This window comes from Indicator indicator, chromosome 1, assembly GCF_027791375.1.
Source record: "Indicator indicator isolate 239-I01 chromosome 1, UM_Iind_1.1, whole genome shotgun sequence".
NCBI lineage: Eukaryota > Metazoa > Chordata > Aves > Piciformes > Indicatoridae > Indicator > Indicator indicator.
This window is the reverse complement of record NC_072010.1, coordinates 122,240,078-122,261,776: the sequence shown is the minus strand read 5'-3', so window position 1 is coordinate 122,261,776 and position 21,699 is coordinate 122,240,078. Positions and strand designations below refer to the sequence as shown.

Genomic DNA, 21,699 nt, shown 5'->3' with positions numbered 1-21,699 from the left:
TAATTATGTTCAGAAGTAGCAATTCCATTTATTAGCATATTATTAATACGAAAGACTGAGATTACAAAGTCAGTCTACAAAATTTTTGCTAAAGCTAGTAATTACAGGACAAAGAGCATCAGTGGAATGGTAAGATCACTAAAGGCAAATCTGATCTGACTCTCTACTGAGTCTAAGGAATGAGGCTGCAAGTTCCCTTCTTTCATTATTAAGGGAGCAGAGTTCCTGCAGAATTCTTGCATTGGCTACAACCCTACCAAAGGACACCTCATCTAGTGTAAACTTCAGAGGATAACCTAGATTTAAAATTACAGTTCTGAACACATAAATCTTAGATCACAAAAAATCTACTGTACATTGGTGAGTTACAATCATGTTTGAAATGCACTGATTAAAAATAATTTTTAAAAGGCAGAAAGAAAAGATGCAGGAATGAATATTTTCTCGTGTACTTACTTAAGGAAAGCAAGTAATGCAGAATGCTCACAGTGGAGCTGCAACACTCGTTCAGCTGGTTCAAGGTGCAGTGACTGGCTTGATGTAGTGCTTGGTAACAATTCTCCACTCAGATGGAATAACATATCATACAAAGTCTTTGCATCTTTGCCAAGGTTTTGTTTAAAACCCTTTTCTTCTGAAGAGCTCGTCTGGACTTTACACACATCTCTAAGAGAGAAAGAGCTTCCCAGATTATGCTTTTAAATGAACAAAATGAGCTAACATTTTATATATAACAAGGAGAAATCCAATAAACCACAAAGGAAAAGCAGCAGCAAGAAGGCTAAAAAGTACAGCACTTTCTCCTCTTTACAGAACTTTCATAATAGTGTGAGAATTAGGAACTGCATGGAATATTTGGCAAGTACATGTGAAAGAATTCAAAAATAAATTTGTATTTGTCACTGCTTTCTGTCAAACATAACTTTCATTTCTATTATGTTTATAAATGCCTGTGTGTTCCTGTCCCTGGAGACTGGCTTGCTCACTAGTCAGTAGCAAGCTAAATAAGATCAACTAACTGATACCACTAAGACCGGTACATTTCCAGGGTATTTGCAAAACTGTTAGGAAATTTGCTTCCCTATCTGTTACTTCATCTTTTCAAAAAGACACATTATTAAAACATTTGTGCCACCAAAGAAGGGACAACTGCTAGAGCTGTTATTCTGGGAGGAGAATCAATTTCAGTTAAGACTGACATGAAGTTTGAATTGCATATTTAGCATACATTATGTTATGTTAGATCAGATCATCACAGTTGGAAATACATTTGAGAAAATGAAAAATAGCACTTGAATGACATTTTTGCTACAAATAGCAGATAGATACTCCAATTCTCATTTACAGCTGTGTGAGAATGTGTTTATATTCCTCAGATCATATCCAAAACACTTTAGTGTATATGTTCTCATTTTATTAGCCTGCCATAAGTTACCTCTAAGCAGATATTCATTACCTTCTTAGTGAATATGGGATTGAGATAGGATTTTGTCCATTAGGCCAACCAAAGAGAGTGAACCATTTCTTAACAGCAGCTCGGGTTTTCTGAAAGAAGATGTACTCCTCTTTATCTTCAGCAGGGAAAAATGATAATTTACATTTCTTTTCTCTCCCATCACTTTGACTGTCAGTTTTGCTCTCTTTGCTCATTTCTGCATCACTCTCACTTTCAAAAGCAGTTTCCAACTCTGCATGGTACACAAAAAAAAAAAAATCCAGAAAGATTTCTAATTTCCTTATTTTTATCTAGAACAAAACCTGAGTTTACGTTCTTTAACACACTATTGTTTTCAATACACAGAAATAAAAAACATGTCAGACAATGAATGATCAACTTATTCCAGGAGTGAACAATTTAAGTGACATGAACATGTCTTAGGAATAGAAGAAATTATAGTCTTGGAATTTAATTTCACTTAAAAAATTATTACCCAATCAGAAAAAAAAAAATAATTTATGCATGGCCTGCAAAACCACAGGCAGCAATCTTAAAGGAAAAGTCATCATTGGGTCATTCAGATCCAGTAGGTAAAATTTCCCCAGCTAATCAATGTTAGCTCCCCAGCCCAATCACACAGCATGGGTTGTGTTCAAACTGTGTCAGGCATTGCAAAGGTATAACTAAGCCTACATCCCAATCTATGTCTTTGGACCTTCCTCCCCTTTGTTAGGTCTTCTGCCTCTTAAGTGATGACTTGGTCTAAAGTTAAGATTATCTATTCTAACACCTACTTATCGTTATCAACATCAACAAGAATAATAATATTGCATAAAATATAACTATGAAAACAATCCATTTTCTCCATAGCACAAGTAACTCAGATGATTCCATCCTTGAAGGTGTATTTTAATACCACTGTTGTGGTTTTGATGTTTGTTGAAATGATGCAAAAAATAAAGCTAACACAGTAGACAGTGAATAAAAGTTCTTGTTTAAGTTTACAGTTTAAGAAGATTAAAAATATAGAGTGCAATATGGAGAAAATGGGTTGGTCCTTTATAAAATCAGCACACACTCCTGAGTTTGTGCTGGCTGACAATATTACTTTTCCCCATTTGTCACTGCTATCTTTGCTAGTTTGTTGTTGCCTTTTCAGATGTGAAATTGAATTGTGGTGGGTTTATTTAACTCTTCTTATGTTATTCTATTAAAAATGAATCATGTTGGTAAAGAGCTACTATGTAATTTGCTCAACTATCCCTATTTGCCTGGGCAATACATTAGAGAACGAGCACATCGCAGATGTGTAAGAGTTGAATCCTAACAATGATGAAATAACAACAGCAGCTTTCATTGTTCTAAGTTTTTAGTCTGGAGAAGAGAAGACTGAGAGGGGATCTAATAAATGTTCATAAATATCTGAGGGCTGGGTGTCAAGAGGGAGGGGACAGGCTCTGCTCATCTGTACCCTGTGATAGGACAAGGGGTAATGGATATAAACTACAGCACAGGAGGTTCCACCTCAACATGAGGAGGAAATGCTTCACTGTGAGGGTCACAGAGCACTGGAACAGGTTCCCCAGAGGGGTTGTGGAGTCTCCTTCTCTGAAGACTTTCAAGACCCATCTGGATGTGTTCCTGTGTGACCTGTGCTAGATTCTCTGATCCTGCTCTGGCAGGGGGGTTGGACTCAAAGATCTCCAGAGGTCCCTTCCAACCCCTAACATCCTGTGATCCTGTGAACTTCTCAGTTAGAAAACTAGCAGCTAAAAGAGGAGATGTCAACAGCTTCAGATACTAGTCACCTGACAACCTTACAGCAGACCTATTTCTCTTAGTTCTTGTGGAAGTGCACATTAATGGCACCCACTGACAATGGTTGTATTGTACAGTGCCTCATAAGTGCCACAGAAATGTCAAGGTCTAACCTAAGAACACAACTATAACCTTGCAGAATGTAGCATATTTTAAAAGTGCATATCATTACTTAGTTAATAACTACAGAAATAATGTCCTTCTGAGAAACTAATCCCTTAGGTTTGTTCAATAATTATTTTTCTGCTGGTTTCTCTAAAGACAGGTTATTGCAAGTGGGGCCTTGACATTTTGAGGGTTTTTTTGGTTGGGTGGTGGGGTTTGTTTTGGTTTTTTTCTTAGTTGTTGTAGTTGTTTTGTATTGTTGACGGGTTTGGGGGTTTTGTTGTTGGGGTTTTTTGTTTCTGTTTGGTCGGGTTTTAAATACTATGACTGATCTCCCTTCTACTTTATCTGCTAAAAGGAGAGGGAGTTTTACTGCTTTTATACTTTAGGCCAGGTTTCCCATGGTGTCACAGAAGAGAACAGCCTTCCCCATATTCATTGATTATATGTGCATAAGAATTTCAGGCAAAGCTTACAAATATGAAAAATCTCTTTAAAGCAGTAAAGTGAAAAGCAGCACAAAGTTTTAAAGTGAACAGCTGCACCATACCTGACTGAGAATCTTCACAGGCTGAGTCAGTGGTTGCACCAAAGGAAGATGAGAAATTACTATGGGAAAATGATTGTGGAATATAACGCGGGTGCAGAATAACTTCTCCACTACTGCTTTCTTTGCTTCCTATAAAACAAGATCACAAGCTGCAGCTGAGAAAACACATTTTATTGTCTGTGCCCCAACAGTTTATAAAGTTTACAGCTTAAGCAACCCTCTTATTTTAAGTTAATGTAGTCTTAGAACTCAGTCTTCACGACTTAATCTATTTCAGACCTGAGGAACTACTTGCTCACCTAAAAAACTTGTCCATTTCATCAAGCTATATCTCAGATGCCAACAACTCTAAAATATATATGTGTGTGTGTGTATCTATATCTATATATTAAATGACCCCCACTGATCTCTTCCAACAGGAATTGTATAACAGTCCTAATCTCTTCCCATGAACACAGCTACACACAGACAAGCAGAAAGGTGAGGGGGGAGCAGGAGGTGAGCAGAGATGGGGCCAGGGTGGGGAGATATACTGTAGATCAAAATATTTCTAGTCTCATATCACAGGCTTTCAAAAGGCTTTAAAATATCAGTATGCTCTTCAGCCTTCAGGGACAGTGATTAAAGAAACCTGAAAGCTATTCTAAATAGGCAAATAACAATAGCATTTTACAATAACATCACATGGCTCTCTTCTCCTTTGCTTCCTTCAAAACATACACAACTGCTGTCCTGGGACTTATTGATGATGACTTTCTAACAGTATAACTTAAATTATATCAATTTACTGTCAGTTGTTTGGGCTGTTTTCTCTACTCCTACTTCAAAAAATTTCATGACACATTCTGTAAGATTTAGGGTCATGAAGTAGTTTTCAATAAGCATCACTTAATTATTTTTATGGTTTCCCCATTTTCAACAAGAAAACAGAAGCTATTGCACTATTGTTAAAAATGTAATTGCAGTGTCCCCTTGTAATTAAGGAAGAAAAATACTATCTTGATGATAATATCCCTGTTATCATACTAAAAAATATTGGTCATACTACTGGACATAACCTAATTTTAAGAAGTAGAATGCTGACTGCTTACTGCTTCTCAAGATAATTTGATGATCAGATCTGTGAAATGCCAAATATGGGTATAAAGTAAGAAGGCAATTCTCGGCTGTTGCAGCAACTTGAATCAAGAACCTGTTCAAAACAAAAGACAAAATGGATCATTTTCTGTTCAGCCATGATAATCAAGATATTTCAGCACAAAAATAAAAGACAGAATGAAAGTGTCTGGACAGCTACTTTTCTATTCTGGTTCAGTAGGAGAGTACACAGGTGGGACTGCAGATGCTGAAAAGGTTAAGTTTAGCATAGTATTTCCACTTCAGAGTTTTACTATGAGAATGGATATATCCAAATCTGAATGTCCAAGAGTTAAGGGAGATTTCATGAAATAAATTAACTGTCTCTCTGAAAAGAAAAAAACAATTAGAATTACAGCTGACATTTCTAAGTGTTCTAAAGGAGAGTGCTAACTGGCCCTGTCCCTGGAGATCAGACTCGATGGGGCCCTGGGCAGCCTGATCTAGTTGGAGGTGTCCCAGCTCACTGCAGGGCAGTTGGACAAAATGACCTTTGAGGGCCCCTTCCAACCCAATGCAATCTGTGAATCTGAAAATATTTCCTGTAACATTTGACAGGGGAAGTTTTCTTGAAAAGCAACTTCTATTTTGATTTAACATTTATCTATGAGACTTTACAAAACTCACAAAATAAAAGTCTCCACAGCCAGAGACTCCACAACCTCTCTGGGCAGCCTGCTTCAGAGCTCTGCCACCCTCAAAGTGAAGAAACATTTATATATATGCATAAAATGTGAATGTGTACATGCCCAAACCAAGTGTCATAGAATCACCAAGGCTGAAAAAAGACCATTAAGATCATCAACTCCAGCTCTAACCCAAATACCATGACCACCAAACTAAATCCCGAAGGGCCACATCTACACACTTCTGGAACACCTCCAGGGATGGCAACTCCACCACCTCTCTGGAAAACCTGTTCCAATGTTTCACCACTCTCTCAGTAAAGAAGTTTTCTCAGTGAAGAAGCTTTTCCTAATGTCCAGTCTAAACTTCCCCTGGCACAACTTAAATCCATTTCCTCAGAACACAATATTTCTTCTACTTTTACCAAGCCATTTAAAAACACAATAAATAACTACAACAAAGAAAAGCTCACCAGCTTCCAACTTGTGACTACTGTGATAAATGATAATTGTCAATACTCTTCAGGCATGCATTGGGTTTATTTCAGATAGCAGAACTAGGGTCAGGGGTGGCAGCAAGCTGCATGAAAGTTAATGAAAAACATAGCTCTCAAGTTATATGAAAGCAACTCAGATGTCTGTGTTGCTGTACTCAGTAAGCTTTCTGAGTTCTCATTTTAAGGTGAGCACTTCAGTCATCTCTAACCTCAAAGCTGAGGTGAGATTTGGGCATATGTCAGATCATCATTCATGCTCTGATTTGCACAGTTATGAAACAGAGAAAAGTGTGTTTGAGAACAACTGTAGCACAGCCTAACTAGTTACCTAAATTCAATGAGTGATATTAAAGCACAATGCAAAGAACAGCCATCACAACAGAATGTCTGTGCTCAAACTAATGCCTCAGACTCACAGTGCTGCTGCAAGAGAAGCTCCTCCCTGTTCCATGTTGCTAACAAGCCAACAAAGGGCATGCATCTGTGACTGAGAAATAACTACACCCAGCTAAAAGCAAATACAACACAAATATATTCTTATCTTAAAATAATTAAAGCTTCAGAATGTTCATAACATGAAAAAAAAAACAAACCACCAAAAGATTGGACAGTGAAGCACCTGTGCTGACTGAGCACCAGTGTGAAGGAACACCAGGGAACTGCAAGCAATAGTCATGAGTTAATCTCTATTACAGGGAACAGAGAACCTCATTTGCCAACCTGACCCTTCATGGAGGGAGGTTTGTGCTGGCCAGCATGCTGCTGAGATAGATGCAGCTTATGTGACCCTTGGCCCTGTTACTCTTCCACATGGGCATTGGTGAAGTTGACAGGGAGAGGTGGAACTTATCAGGAAAGACTGCATGACTTTGGGGACAATGATCAAATAGGGCACAGATGGTTTTCTTTTCTTGAGGATGAGTGGATGGTTCCTTCAAGTCATAGTCAGCAACTGATTCTACAGATGTATCATACTCATTTCAGGCACTGCAATACAGGGCACCAGACAGAGAAGCAGGCATACTTCCATACAAATATGGCAAATAGATTACAAAGACCTGTACATTCTGCATGTGCCTAAAATTACTTGGTAGCACTTTATTTATAACACCACTCATAAAGTGACTTTGCAAAGCCAGAAGTCTTGTGCAACATGTTTGCAGCAGAGCTTAACTAAATTACATAAAATTCTGCCTTGTTATATTAGCATGAAAGATATCTGTACTGCTAGCAAATGTGGAATTACTAAACATGTTAAATTATTCAGCGTATTGAGTTTTTTAATGCTTAATAAAGCAAGCAAAAAATTTGTTAGCTACATGAACCATCATTGCCACTGCTATTTCAGTGTTTATTCTCTAATGCATATTTCCAAAGAACACACAACAGGAGAATGGCCATTAAATAGATCGTGTTTGCCAACACTGGAAACCTGCTGATCACCAAAAACTAAAGCTCCGACTGTGATGATGAAAAAAATACCATCCAACACTCTATATAAAAGCAGTTTGTTCACATCTCTTAAATTAACTCTGATTTGTTTGTTTCTTGTAGTGTTTGTGGAAAGACTAAAGAACCTGAATCAAAACATATTTATCCTTTTTAATTTGCTCTATAACATTTCAGACATTTTCTAAGCAGAAACAAGTAATTTGTTTTCTATCAACGTACCCTAAATGCTTTGGAAATACAGGCACAGTTAAATAACCCTTCTTCAGCAGTGTTCATTAACAGATGCAGAGTATCACTAACAGTTTCTAAAGAGAAAATCCAAAGCCATTAGGATCTAAATGACAAATTTCTGTAGTAATGTTGCTTGGGTAAATTAAAAAAATATTTAAGGGAATCTCACACTGATAGTTGCAGAAATAAAACAAACTGCTTGCAGAACTGATTAACGCCAAAAGGAAACTTGACATGAGTGAGGCGTTTTACAGATCTATCAGAAGAAGGAATAACCTACATGCAGAGAACAAGAAGTTGCAATTAAAAAATATAGAACTATCCTCCGCCCTCCTCCCAAAAAATCCTTGACAGATCTAGAGATGACAGAACTGGAAGGGAGCAGAAAAGATCGCCTGTGCAATCTTTGTCATGTCTATCCACAAATGAGCAGTTTCTCAATGCTCAGGAGCCCTTATTCTTTGTATCAGGACCTCAAGCTTCCACAGCAATCAAAATAATATAATAAGGAACAGCAACAGACGTGATTTCACACAATATGCCAGACTTAGAGATGGCAAAGTACCATGTTTTTAGTAGCAGCAGTAATATCAGTTCTTCATTCCTGAATAACAGATGCTTCAGCTGGCAGGAACAACCAAAATGTAGAAAGCCACAAGCACAGAAGAGAATAGAAGTGATTAATGGGATTACATCATCCTGACTTGCAAAATCACTCCCAACTTTCTGAAGTAAAATGCCAATATATTATTAGATCAGATGAATGAAGCTAAGAACTATGCAAATATCAGGAACTCCAATGCTTTCTAGCTCCCTGCTAGAATTTAAATTATATTCAAATAAATTGACATCTGCTATTCTCTAAGGCATGCTAGTAGAATATATGCATTTAACATTTACCAGCAGTGCCTATTAAAGTGCTGCATGGGTCAGGTACATTTCTCAATAGCAAAAGGGAACATACTATTTCCCTCCACGAGACACTGAGATCTCATGGACTATCAAAGCAATTGGAACTGACTTGTAACTAGGCAACTTTTAGTGATGATGTCTCAGTTGCACCATGTTGTAGCTAGAGGCTAAGACCCCCAATACCCTTTCTTCCTCAAGTTTCAGCCATAAACAATGTGAATAACATCAGAAATAGAATGAGTTTCCTCAGCTCCACAGCGGGAGAAGGAAAGAAGTTTGAGAACTGTAGGATGTGAGAGGCAAGAACCTCTGCACATTTGTGTCATTACTGGTAACGGCAATTTATCTACCCACCACATCTTGGGGGTTTGGGGTATTTTGCTGCTCAGAGCACCATTTCCTTTGATTGTGTGGCATGTACCTGTTGTTTACTACTTACTTTTTAGAAAGAACAAGCTAAATGTCATTTCAATCAAGATGGTAGAAAACTTTATTTCCTGATAAATTATTTATCTAATCAGTAAACTAAAAGATATAATAATAATAATTAGAGAATATAAAAGCATGCCATGTTCACAGAGGCTTTTTTTAGTTTAGTTTTTCAAATTGAAGGAAATAAATGTCATAGCTAAATATCTCTTCCCATATATTAAATACTTGCTCAAGACATTGTTGGATTTTATGTTATTTTTTAATTCTGTATTCCTACCAACCCTGTGCAGGGAAGTTCCATTTATTCAGCTTTGGAGTCAAAGGAGCGAAAAGGAAGAATGGAGATTAAAAATAACATTAGAAATTAACTGTGAATTCTCATGTAAGGCAGTCATTAAATAAATATTAATGCACTTTCTTACAATCCATTTAATGGGGTCTGTGCATGCAGTCAATTCCTTGCATAAATGACAACCACACATCTCTTCAGTTTTCTTTCAGAGCTACATAACATGGGTCTGCTATAAAATAGGATTGCCTATTGTCTTTCACACGTTTTCTGTGGGTTTTTTCTTGTTTAAGAAAAAAAAAACATTATTATCTAGTTGGACTCAATATGGACGATGCAAATCAATCCTGTTGAAATTTTAGACCAGAATTTAGAAAAGCAATGCAATGTAAAGCCTAAAAAAAAAAAAAAAAAAAAAAAAGACCAAAACAGGGTCGATACTCAAGCTTTGAGATATGCCTGTAATTAGTTTTGCTTAGAAGGGTCCTCTTCCAAGCAGTTAAAATACAAGATGTGATATTTTACCAACATATGAAAATAATTCTCCATCCCAGAACACAGAATACAAGTTGAAATTCAAAACTCAGTTCAAAGAATTTAAAAGCACATATTATAACTTTGAAAATGGAAATAAAAAGAGACAACATGTGACAAATTAATACATCTTCAGCAACTGATACTGTGACATTTCACAGCCTTGTTAAACAAATCAAGAACCTATTCAAGACCAATTAGATTTTATAGGTCTTATAAAAGGTGGTAGATTTCATTGGCTTTAAGATCTAGAAGGCCTCAAAAACTTATCTTCCTAAAAGACTCAAATTAACAAAGCAGTTTAATTTCATTAGTTGCACATTCCCAAACAAACTGCTCAAATGTTTAGATAGTTTGTTGAACCAGGTTTTAAGTCTGAAAGTATTCCATAGGTCTTCTACTGATGAGGGAGAGGCAGGAAATAAAGGCAGGTGTGCACAGAACAACGAATTTTAGCTACAGATTACTACAGAGTGGAATATCAAAGCACATAGTAAGATTAACAGTAGTAAGAAAACCTCAGCCTGCATAAATTATCATAGACTTCATTAGAATAACAATAATATGTTCAGGATTAGAGACTCAGGCACTTAGACTTTTCCAGTTGAAGGAAATAAGTATTTCTGTTTATGATAAAAATAATTTCTTCCAAAAGCCAGTATGAACTGACTAAGCACACAGAGAGTTCCTTCATTTTGGTTAGGGCACTATTGCATCCAGTTGTGTTCAGCCTTTATACCATCTGCTCCTACAGCACCGGCACTCGTGCAACTGCCTGACAGCGCGTCCGGCAGGTCTCCAGAAGTTCTCCTCCTCCTCTACGCTGGTGAGACCACAGCTTGAATACTGTGTCCAGTTTTGGGTTCAAGAGGGACAGGGATCTTCTGGAAAGAGCCCAACAGAATGCTACAAGGATGACTGTGGGACTTGAATATCTCTCTTGTGAAAAAAGAGCCAGGCTCTTCTTAGTGATGTCCAAAGATAGGACAAGGGCTAACAGGTACAGGCTGAAGCATAGGAGGTTCTACATAACCATAAGGAAAAACTTTTCCACTGTGAGGGTACTGGAGCACCGGAACAGGCTGCCCAGAGTGGTTGTGGAGACTCCTTCTCTGGAGACTTTCAAAACCTGCCTGGATGCATTCCTGTGCAGCCTGCCCTAGGTGATCCTGCTTGGGCAGAGGGGTTGGACTCGATTTCTACAGGTCCCTTCCAACCCCTGACATTCTGTGCAAACATTACTATTAGGTATTTGTCAAAGGACAGAGCTATTGACTAGGTCTTAAAATACAGAAGCAATTGTAAGAATATTTGACATTTCTGAGTATGATTTTTTTTCATCTTCATGAGCAGGGATGCATTTGAGGTTATTTCGATGAATTTTATTGTGTATCCTTTTTTTTTTTCTTCCAAAAAGACATTGAGTTTTCCTTTAAATTGAGGATGGTATCCTTTATTTCATTTTTAATGGCAAATACAGAAAAAAGGTTAAACACAAAGCAGAGGAGATTATTTCTCTATAAAGAGGTTTGAGAAGATGTTAGTGTATCATACAAAAGCAATTATTAAAACTAAATATTGTGCCTGCTCAGCAGTTATATTTCAGACCTCATCGTAAGCTTAACTTACACTTCCCTTACAATTGCTTCAAGCTTTTGCACACATTTATGAATCACATCCCACACAATGATTAACTCTTAGAATTAAATAAAATGAATAAGAAATAGATTCCTGGCTGACAATCTGATAGAAAAATATAAAATAGTAATTCAATGAGAGCAGCAACAATTGAAAGGTCCATAATCCTTTCATCAAAATAATATAAAATTCAGTTTTATGCTCAAAAAAAAAAAACAGCCTAAGCTGTAAGGTAGAGATATTTAATCCTCAAAATATTTGCTTTACTGAAAACAGTAACTGCAGGAATGAATTTTAATCACAATAATATCTATCTTTCCTCCTCATGCATATGCCTGTCCATCTCACTACGAGGAGACAAGAACAGAAGAGACAAATGCTGAAAACATTTAATTTTTCACAGAACATTTAATAAACAGATTTGATCTCATTTTACTAGGGGCAGAGGAAACCTTCTGCATTGGTTTTTACCATGAAAAAAGCTTTACAACAAAAATAAAAATAAAATGTGTGATTGTTTATGGCTTTATCACTAAACATTGTTTTAAAGAGATTCATTTTGATATGAACACTGCATATAAATTGCTGCCAAACTTTAAATGTTCTGTTCTAAAGGAATTTCAGTCTAGCAGGAATTAGACCACATAAATTCCTATGTATTTTTCATTTGCTTATATTCCCAAATAATTTCAATACTTTTAATAACTTCAAATGCTTTCATAGAATCATAGAATCAACAAGGTTGGAAAAGATCTCAGAGGTCATCAAGTCCAACCTATCACCCAGCACCTCATGACTAACTAAACCATGGCTTCAAGTGCCACATCCAATCCTTTTTTGAACACCTCCAGGGATGGTGACTCCACCACCTCCCTGGGCAGCACATTCCAATGGCAGATCACTCTTTCTCTCTTTCTATGAAGAACTTTCTCCTCACCTCCAGCCTAAACCTCCCTCGAGCCTAAACCTCCTGGCACAGCTTGAGACTGTGTCCTCTGGTTCTGGTGCTGGTTGCCTGGGAGAAGAGACCAACCCCCTCCTGGCTACAACCTCCTTTCAGGTAGTTATAGAGAGCAATGAGGTCACCCCTGAGCCTCCTCTTCTCCAGGCTAAACACCCCCAGCTCCTTCAGCCTCTCCTCATAGGGCTTGTGCTCCAGACCTCTTACCAGCCTCATTGCCCTTCTCTGGACATGTTCAAGTGTCTTTCTGATGTAGTGCACAGGATGGCATTTGAGGAAATACATGACCAAATAAATAACAATGTAAAGCACATCTGGCCCTGATCCTTTCTCTCTGTCAGTGCCTGCTTTTGCTGATCTTGCTATCCAGGAAGTCCCACTGAGGCAGTGCAGAAAATACTGAAGAGCTCAGCACAGAGGGAGGGAGAAGACACCAACAGTTTTCCATACTTCGCTATCTAATTCTGTGTCTCATATATAAGAATTATATAAGATGGCATCCTGTATACTTTTCATACAGAAAGCATACTCTGTACATTAAAAAATAATTATAAAACAAAAACAACAAACAAGAACTCTTCCATAGTTCCTTATTGTAGAAAAAGAACAGTAATGCTTTACTTCGAGACAGTATCTCCTAAGTTACTCAAACAGAAGGCTCTGGGAAGACCTTATAGCAGCCTTCCAGTACTTGGAAGAGGCCTTTCTAAAAGAAAGGTGGGGACGGACTGTTTACAAGGGCTTGTAGTAACAAGAAAAGAGGGAATAGATTGAAGCTGGAAGAGGGAAGATTAAAATTGAGTTTGAATTGAACACACTACCTGTTTTCTTCTTCATCGATGAAGAATATATTCCCTAAAAATGATGCTGGCCTAGATGATCTGAAGCTGATGTGACAAACTAGTTCCTTACTTGTGCCATCTGATAAAAGAACAATATCTTGACCTTCTGTGAACTGTGCAGTAAAAGGACAAATCCTGTCACCATCTTCAAGTTCAAGCTCTGGAAGTTCAACCTGAAGTCGTGATTGCCTGTGTTAAAAATAAACAGCAATGGTGTTTGTGCTCACAGGACAACAGTAATAAAGTTGATTCCCAGATTCATGCATTTATAAACCTGCTTTTCACAGTGAAATACAGAAGAATAACTTCCATTTTGCAGTATAAATCTGGTGAAACTGACTAAAGAATTAAAATTCCTTTAGCATTTAGAGGCTAGTTTGTTTTCTACATGTGTACCTGAATGGTTTTAATGATCTACAGTAGCATAGCTTCTAAGTGCAATTTCTAACTGTGCTACAAAAGCCATGAATATTACTTTCACACTTAAGGTTTCCCAAACTTAAAGCTTTCATTAATAGTGATTGAACTGCAGTATTGTTGTGCTGGAAATAGATTGTGAATTTTATTGACTCATTGTTGTAGATACTGTTTTAGATTAGATAGTAGCAGCCAATGGAATTGTTTAGAAGAGGTGGATTGTGATGGTTTTAGGGCTATGCCTTTAAAATTTTTCACAGATTTTGAGCAAAAATGTAGTAAGAATGTAAATAAATCACTATAGGTTGTGAAAAAGGAAAATAATGATGATCCTAAACGGGGGAGAAGGCAGAGAGCCATCTTTCCTGGCTTTGGCCAGGAGGGTTTTGTGCTGTTAATTGTAAATATCTGTAAATATTGTAAATAATGTATATTTGTATATATTCATTGCATTCCATTGTAGACTGTAGTTTTGCTTGTAAATATAGCTCCATTTTCTTCCAAACTGAGCCTGGTAAAGTTAATGTTGGGGGGAATTTCCAAACCCACCAGAACTGTAAAACAAGCTATAGCAAGTTTTAAAGTAGAAATATTAGGGGGAAAATTAGTGAAGCAACTTCAGATGCTTTCCCCAGTTATGTAATTTAAGGTTCCAGTTCTGAAATAAGAATAGCAGGCAGCACAGGCCCATATGGAATCCTTTCCGTTCCAACCACTGAGTTACTGACAAATCCCATGATAAATTACTACCACTCAAATGAGATAAGGCAATAATAATTTGAAGGTAAAGTTAATTTCATTAATTTATGGCAACTTTTGCTGCAGTTCGGGTATTGAAATGATACCTACATAAGCATAACAAACTAATTACTGCACTTCATTAATTGCATACAGAAAAATTGTATCTTAAGAGACCAGGAAAAAAAAGCATATTTCAGCACACAGGTATACAAGAGTGACTGGGAATATCAATGTCTTTAAAACTGGAACAGACGTGGTGCTCAGCTGAGCTCTGCTAGATGATCTCCAGAGGTCCCTTCCAACCACTACCATTCTATATAATATACAGATGACAAAAAAGCTTTATTGCAAATTCAAATAACAGCATAAAGTGGGTGATCCTTAAAAATATTTAAAATATATGGATTGTTTATTATACTAAGGATTAAAAAAAAAAAAAGCTACAACAAAAGGCCCACACCATCAAAAACCACAACCCCATCAGTTGTTCAAACAGCTACATTTCAAAACAGTGCTTTGTAATCTGCAGAGCAGTGAAAATAAACAGAAAGATTTTACCTGATTATAACACAAAAAAAAAATATGACTTAGTATGATCCAAGTATCTGCCTGAAGTTACCATAAAAAACAATTAATATATCAAAAGATGGTCACTTCTTGAAGCAAGAATATTTTGAGGACAGAACATGGGCTTATTAAGTGTACAGCATTATTCATTACAGGTATTTTCTCTTAAATACATCAAGTATTTCCTCTGGTAAACCTAAAATTAATACTAACCCTACATAAACAAAAAAATAATTCATTTTTTAGGAAAAGAAAAAAAAAAATCTGGATTTCTGTAACAAATGTATTTTGAGAATTTTACCTTAAATAATCTTCTGGAATAACAGTGATGACTGTTTCAGTTTTCACATCCAGAGGAACTGGTGTCAGCATTACAAAGCGGGGATCAAAATTTATTTTTGGTGACTTGGCAGTGCCAGACAATCTTATTTTGTAATGTGGTGGACTATCATTTAAACACAGTGACATTTCAGATGTATATATCCCAGGATGAGCTGTTAAAAAGATTTTAAAAAATGAAAATAAAGTTAGAGTAAAAGTTTTTGGTTTGTTGTGATGGTTTTGTGTTTTTGTGGGTTTTTTTAAGAAAAGTCATTGGTGTTGATTTCTTACTCAGAATATAGCTTAACATGCAATAAATGTTTTATCAGGACTGTGTAAGCAAGTTTAGAACACTTTCTGGTAGCAAAGCAGAAATTTTTTTTCATTTGTCAGAAATTTTTCAAATCTGAATTCTTAATTCACTTGTTCAATAATCCTTCATATAGAACATAAATGTTAAGTTTTCAGAATTGCAATCATGTTATGAAATTACACTAACACAGAAAATGTTGATTTTATAAAGGAATAAACATCAGAAGCACCTGACTGCCAAAATAAAAAAAAAAGCCAGTGCCTTTTACAATGGCAACCACTATGTTTTAGCAGGCTGCTCTAAAACCTAAACTCTGCCATGCCAGCCTCTCACAGGCCAGGAGAACAGGTTCTACCCTCCACTGAGAGCATCTCCCATTTTATTGTGTTCATGCCATCTTGCAAGGTAGTTTTCTCTAGGATGGGAAAGCACATTTCCTTTCACTGATACAGGGAGCAATATCCTTCCTTCCACAACCATTAAACTATCCAAATGGCATTCCAAACCATGCAGTGCCATTTACAAGTTATTCCCACCTGCTGAAAAGCCAGCAAAACAAACAATTTTGAGAGCCAACTAATGAACATCTCTCGTATTTAGAGACAAACCTGCATGATGTGTTGTAAGACAACCCCAAAAGTTGAATCTTTTAATTTTCAAGAATGACACCTTTCTTTTTGATTCTCCTCTGTCACCAAATTAGTAAGCATGGAAACGTCCTTACTTAAGAAGGAAAGAGATCAAATATGAATTTGTGTCTGCATGAGCATTTGTGTCCTGGCAAACAAAACACAAGTTCTTCTGAAGATTAGCTCAGATAACTACTTTCACAACCTGAGAAAGAGCTACCATTATTTATATACACAGAGAAGAAAAATTAGGGTCTTGAAAACATTTATTCCTTCCTCATAAGAGCCAACTTCTTCATGGAGATTGTAATAGAGGAGCTTCATGGAAGCCTGTTAGCTGACCAGAACATAGCCTGTGAATTCTTTCACTTTGACCAGAAAACATGAAATTTGCAAGGTGAAAATACTGATGAAATGTGGAGTTGGTAGAGTGTTTGCAACTGGTTGATTTCCAGTTAAATGGAAATGAGCTTTAGGACACAATAGTGTTGAAAAGGCTAAGAAGCTTGTGCTTTTAGGTTCTGATACAGCAAGCACACACACATCTCTTTCTGCCACTTAGCCCTTTTATGAGGAAAAGGTGAAAGAGTATCAGAAAAGGGCCATGGAAACATGAAGACCCACACAGGGTATTTTTCTCATGCTTGTAACAAAAGATGTTCTGTACAAGTTATTCCCATATGCAATGTCTACTGTCCTACAGATGTTCTCTAACTAAAACATATTTCTCATATCCTGTCTTCACACTCATATATGACATATGACAAAGGAAAGTGAAAGGCCACAATCAATAAATGCCATAGGTATGGAAGACCATGAAGTGAAAAAAAAACCGAACAGAAATAAAGTCAATACTAAAAGAATATGCAGTGTTCGCTAACTCTCATTTTAAAACATTCGTATTAATCACAGCTCCAAAATTAAACCTTCAAAAGTTAGGAAAGAATAGTGCTACGGTTTCCTTACACAAACTTTCCATCCATGCTGTACATCGTTCTAACAAATCCATTAGCTACATGATGCCATCCATTTGCCATAGCATCCCTGACATTCAGAAGGTAGGACACACAGCGCTTGTTCTGCATCACTGATCATTGTGTGTGTGGCTCCACACGTTCACTAACACCAAAAATCTGTAAAATATTGTCCTGGGTTGAAGGCACTGGGAGGTCCTAAATCACAGAGAAATCTGTCCACTCTTTAAATTAAGACAAATATATGAGCCAATAATCTAGTGCTTAAGGCAGTGGAATGGTTTAAACCAAAACAAAGCAATTAACCTGCCTGTTTCCCTAACACGGCAGTGAGGGAAAACGACACACAAGGACGATCAGAGGGCTGGAGCACCTCTCCTATGAGGACAGACAGAAAGAGTTGGGGCTATTCAGTCTAAAGAAGAGAAGACTCCAAAGAGACCTTATTGTGGCCTTCCAGTATCTTAAGGGGGCCTACAAGAAAGCTGGGGAGGGACTTTTTAGGATGTCAGGTAGCAATAGGACTAGGGGGAATGTAACAAAACCGGAAGTGGGTAGATTCAGATTGGATGTTAAAAGGAAGTTTTACACTATGAGGGTGGTGAGACACTGGCACAGGTTGCTCAGGGGGGTGGTGGAAGCCTCATGCTTGGAGGTTTTTAAGGCCAGGCTGGATGCATTTCTGAGCAACCTGATCTAGAGTGAAGTGTCCCTGCCCATGGCAGGGGGGTTGGAACTAGATGATCCTTGAGGTCCCTTCCAACCCTAACAATTCTATGGTTCTATGAAAAATCTCTGAGTTGAGACAAAAAAGAGTGAGACAAGAATAGAGTTTACTGAGCAACTCAGATAATCATAATACAAATGCACAATTAGCTGAGCCTTTTTGCAGAACAAGCACAGTAGAAAGCAGCAGAAAGCAACAGCCAGAAGCAAGTGAGCTAAAAGCCCAAGTCAGAAAACTTCTCCCCCACCTCTCCCTGTCCTGCTGCCATCTCAGTGGAAAAGAACCAACACCCAAGAGCCCAGAACCCAGAAGCAACAACCAGAACAGGAAGCCTCCCATGTTACAATCTGAAGTTCCAGCCCCATATCACTTTGCTCCAGCCAGCACTTTTGTTTTTGAAGTTGGCATGAGGCAGGATGGTATCAACAGCAGCAGACTAAAACTCAGCCTATGACAGACAGAAACACCAGGATGTAGTAACAGTGTCCTCATTTTAAACAGACCAAAAAAAGCGAATTATTTCATTAAGTTTTGTTCATTAGTTCATAATACATAGAACCAATATTTCAGTATACTTCATGTTAAATAGATTAATGAGAAGTTAATGAGAATTATGTCCTGAACTAACAGCTGAACTAATGAATTTATTCCATTAATCACACCTTTCATGACTACTGCTGAAGTTTGTGCTGCTGTTACCATTCTGATATACCACCACTCATTTTTTTAGGGCAAGCAACAAGCAGTTCAGCAGATGGGAAAATTTTCCTTAGGGAGATTTTATGGTTATTTACAAATCTGCCAATCTAAATTTGCCAAAGATTAACAAAATCTGTGTGTTTATATAGGAAATTTTCTATGTGTCTTTTCTAGGTGTATTTATTATGAGAGATCAACATTTATTAACTTACCTTAGAAAAAAAACTCTGAATAAAGTAACACAATTACACAAAGAATATACATGTGCATATACTAATTAGCTGCTTCACTTTCAGTCAGCCTAGTTCAGAGTGCCTAAGTCCCTGGTTTACTGTCCTAGGACTGCACCTTATGCAGATCCCCTGTTTATAGAAACAGAAACAGATTCTATTTCTGCTGAAAGACAATTATATACTTAGGCAAGTTCTCCAACAATGCTCTGATATTTCTGGAGGAGAAATATTTCAAGTTCTCACCCTCCACTCCACCTGTTTCAGCTGCAATTTAAACGTGCTTCCTTGCTTCTCTCCTGCAGTATAAATCTAACTTTTTCCTGGTCTTTGTTTATTGAATGAGGGGAGCGAGTGCACCTGTTGGTGTGTACCCTCCCCCAAGAAATCTTAACTGAATAATAGCATGGGGTTTGTTCTTTTGAGAGTGTGTGGGAAGAAAGTTAAAACACCATCTGCTTTTCTCACCCTCTTAAGTTTGTATTAGCTTATTATTCAATTCCTATACTTGTGTCCCAAGCAAGCATTTTTTTTTAGTTGCCTTGGGCTATCTGAAATGTTATTGCATATATATACATACATACACCTTCAGCACAAATGCGTGCCAGTGAAACATACAGACAGACTTCAAAGTAGAAAAGTCACAGGTAGTTAAAACCTAAAGGTAAACCCTTAAAATTAAACTAATAATTTACCCACATAAAGCATTAAAGGTCATAGCTAGTTAATAGTTGCATCAGTGTCAATTACATAATCATCAAGTTTTCCAGGGAGCACTGGCCCCATGGTAACTCATGTGTTCATTTGTGAGGGTGACAAAGCACTGGAACAGGTTGCCCAGAGAGGCTGTGGAGTCTCCTTCCATGGAGACCTTCAAAATCTGCCTAGGTGCATTCCCATGCAATCTGATCTAGGTGAGGCTACTTTAGCAAGGGGTTAGACCAGATGTTCCCAGAGGTCTATTCCAAACCCTACCGTTCTGTGATTCTGTGTTTTCCATGCAGAATGCCAGAGCACAGATTTATTGCAACTTACTGTGCTGCAGATCACACAGGTCACAGGATCACAGGATGTTAGGGGTTGGAAGAGACCTCTGGAGATCTTCGAGTCCAACTCCCCTGCAAGAGCAGGACCACAGAATCTAGCGCAGGTCACACAGGAACACATCCAGACAGGTCTTGAAAGTCTTCAGAGAAAGAGACTCCACAACCTCTCTGGGGATCCTGTTCCAGTGCTCTGTGACCCTTACAGTAAAGGGTCTTCTTCCTTATGTTGAGGTGGAATGTCCTGTGCTGGAATTTACATCCATTGCCCCTTGTCCTGTCACAGAGCACAAGTGAGAAGAGGATGTCCTTTCCTTCCTTACACCCAACTGACATATATTTATGTAGAGATAAGTTTTTCCACATCACCAGATACAGTGAACTTTTTCATCTACAGTTAGTGCAGTATAGTATAGTACAGAGGAGGATCATACCTTCAGTTGTTGAGAATCTCTAAGAATTTGGGCATACATTTTTTAACAGGTAGCATCATATTACAAGGAATTAAGTAAATTCTTGCATTTCATTTAACACTAGCTTACTACAGCATTTTGCACTCACATTATTGTAAATTTCATGGCCTATTTAAACAAATTAATGCACACTCAAAGTTCATTTGAAGGCTTGTTCACTCCCATATTCTACTTTATGCTGTAAACCTATGAAGGCAATTAGCACATCAATTCATTTACTAAGTCTCCTGTGTGAGTTTTCACATATCTAATGTTCCTTTACAAGAAAGAGTAATTATATTTAGTAAAGGTATAGCACAAGAAGGCTATAAATCATGGGAAAATACTTAGAAGATGGAATTAAGGGCGACTGATTTTTCAGTTATTTATGATTTTCTGTAAATAAAATACATTGGAACACAGCAAAACCACAAATAACTTCAAGTGGCAAATATTTATCAGTCATATTTATGTATAAACCCATCTGCATTTACATATACAATTTATTCAGTAATTCAAAATACTGGCTTTTATTTGTATGCTGTTCTCTGCTTCACAGTCTTTCCAACATGGAAGCAATTTTAATACATTCTTGTGACAAAGATTTAAATAGAACATCCATCACTTGGATGATCATTTCATTCATTCATTATCACATGATCCTTCTCAAGCTGCTGCACAAAGGAGTATTAGCATTAAACTTTTTTTTCCTCTGTCTTAAACACCAGAATAGGGCTTAGAAAGAGGAGAAAATGAGACACTGTGCTCAACTGGGCCCTAAAATCACAAGATATCTGGAAACATAGATTTATTATTTTTATCTACCAAGTCTAATTTGCCCTGAGCAATTTTATTTTCCAAGCTTACATTAACTTAATGAATGAAAAATGCAGCTATTATATCTACTATTAGAAGAATGTTTCTCAAATTCAAATGCAGACAAAAATGTTTATGGGTGCTCCTCATAAGTGATTATTTTAATGGGATCCACAATTATTCTAACCATAGGCACACTCTGCAAAAATATCACATTAGAATGACTTCTCAAAGTTACAACACCTATTTTGTAAACTTTATTATCTGAAACACTGCAGAAAAAAAATAATTATACCCTATTGAAAGCA

At 37.2% G+C, this 21,699-nt stretch overlaps 1 protein-coding gene across 1 annotated transcript in view; it reads right to left on the bottom strand.

The window, feature by feature from the left end:
• CFAP47 (cilia and flagella associated protein 47) overlaps positions 1-21,699 on the bottom strand; it is a 286,222-nt gene that overhangs the window by 211,156 nt on the left and 53,367 nt on the right. The window contains 7 exon segments of the mRNA XM_054395813.1: positions 457-666; positions 1,457-1,688; positions 3,370-3,381; positions 3,930-4,036; positions 4,999-5,103; positions 13,442-13,651; positions 15,489-15,681. Coding sequence (XP_054251788.1) covers positions 457-666; positions 1,457-1,688; positions 3,370-3,381; positions 3,930-4,036; positions 4,999-5,103; positions 13,442-13,651; positions 15,489-15,681 — 1,069 coding nt within the window.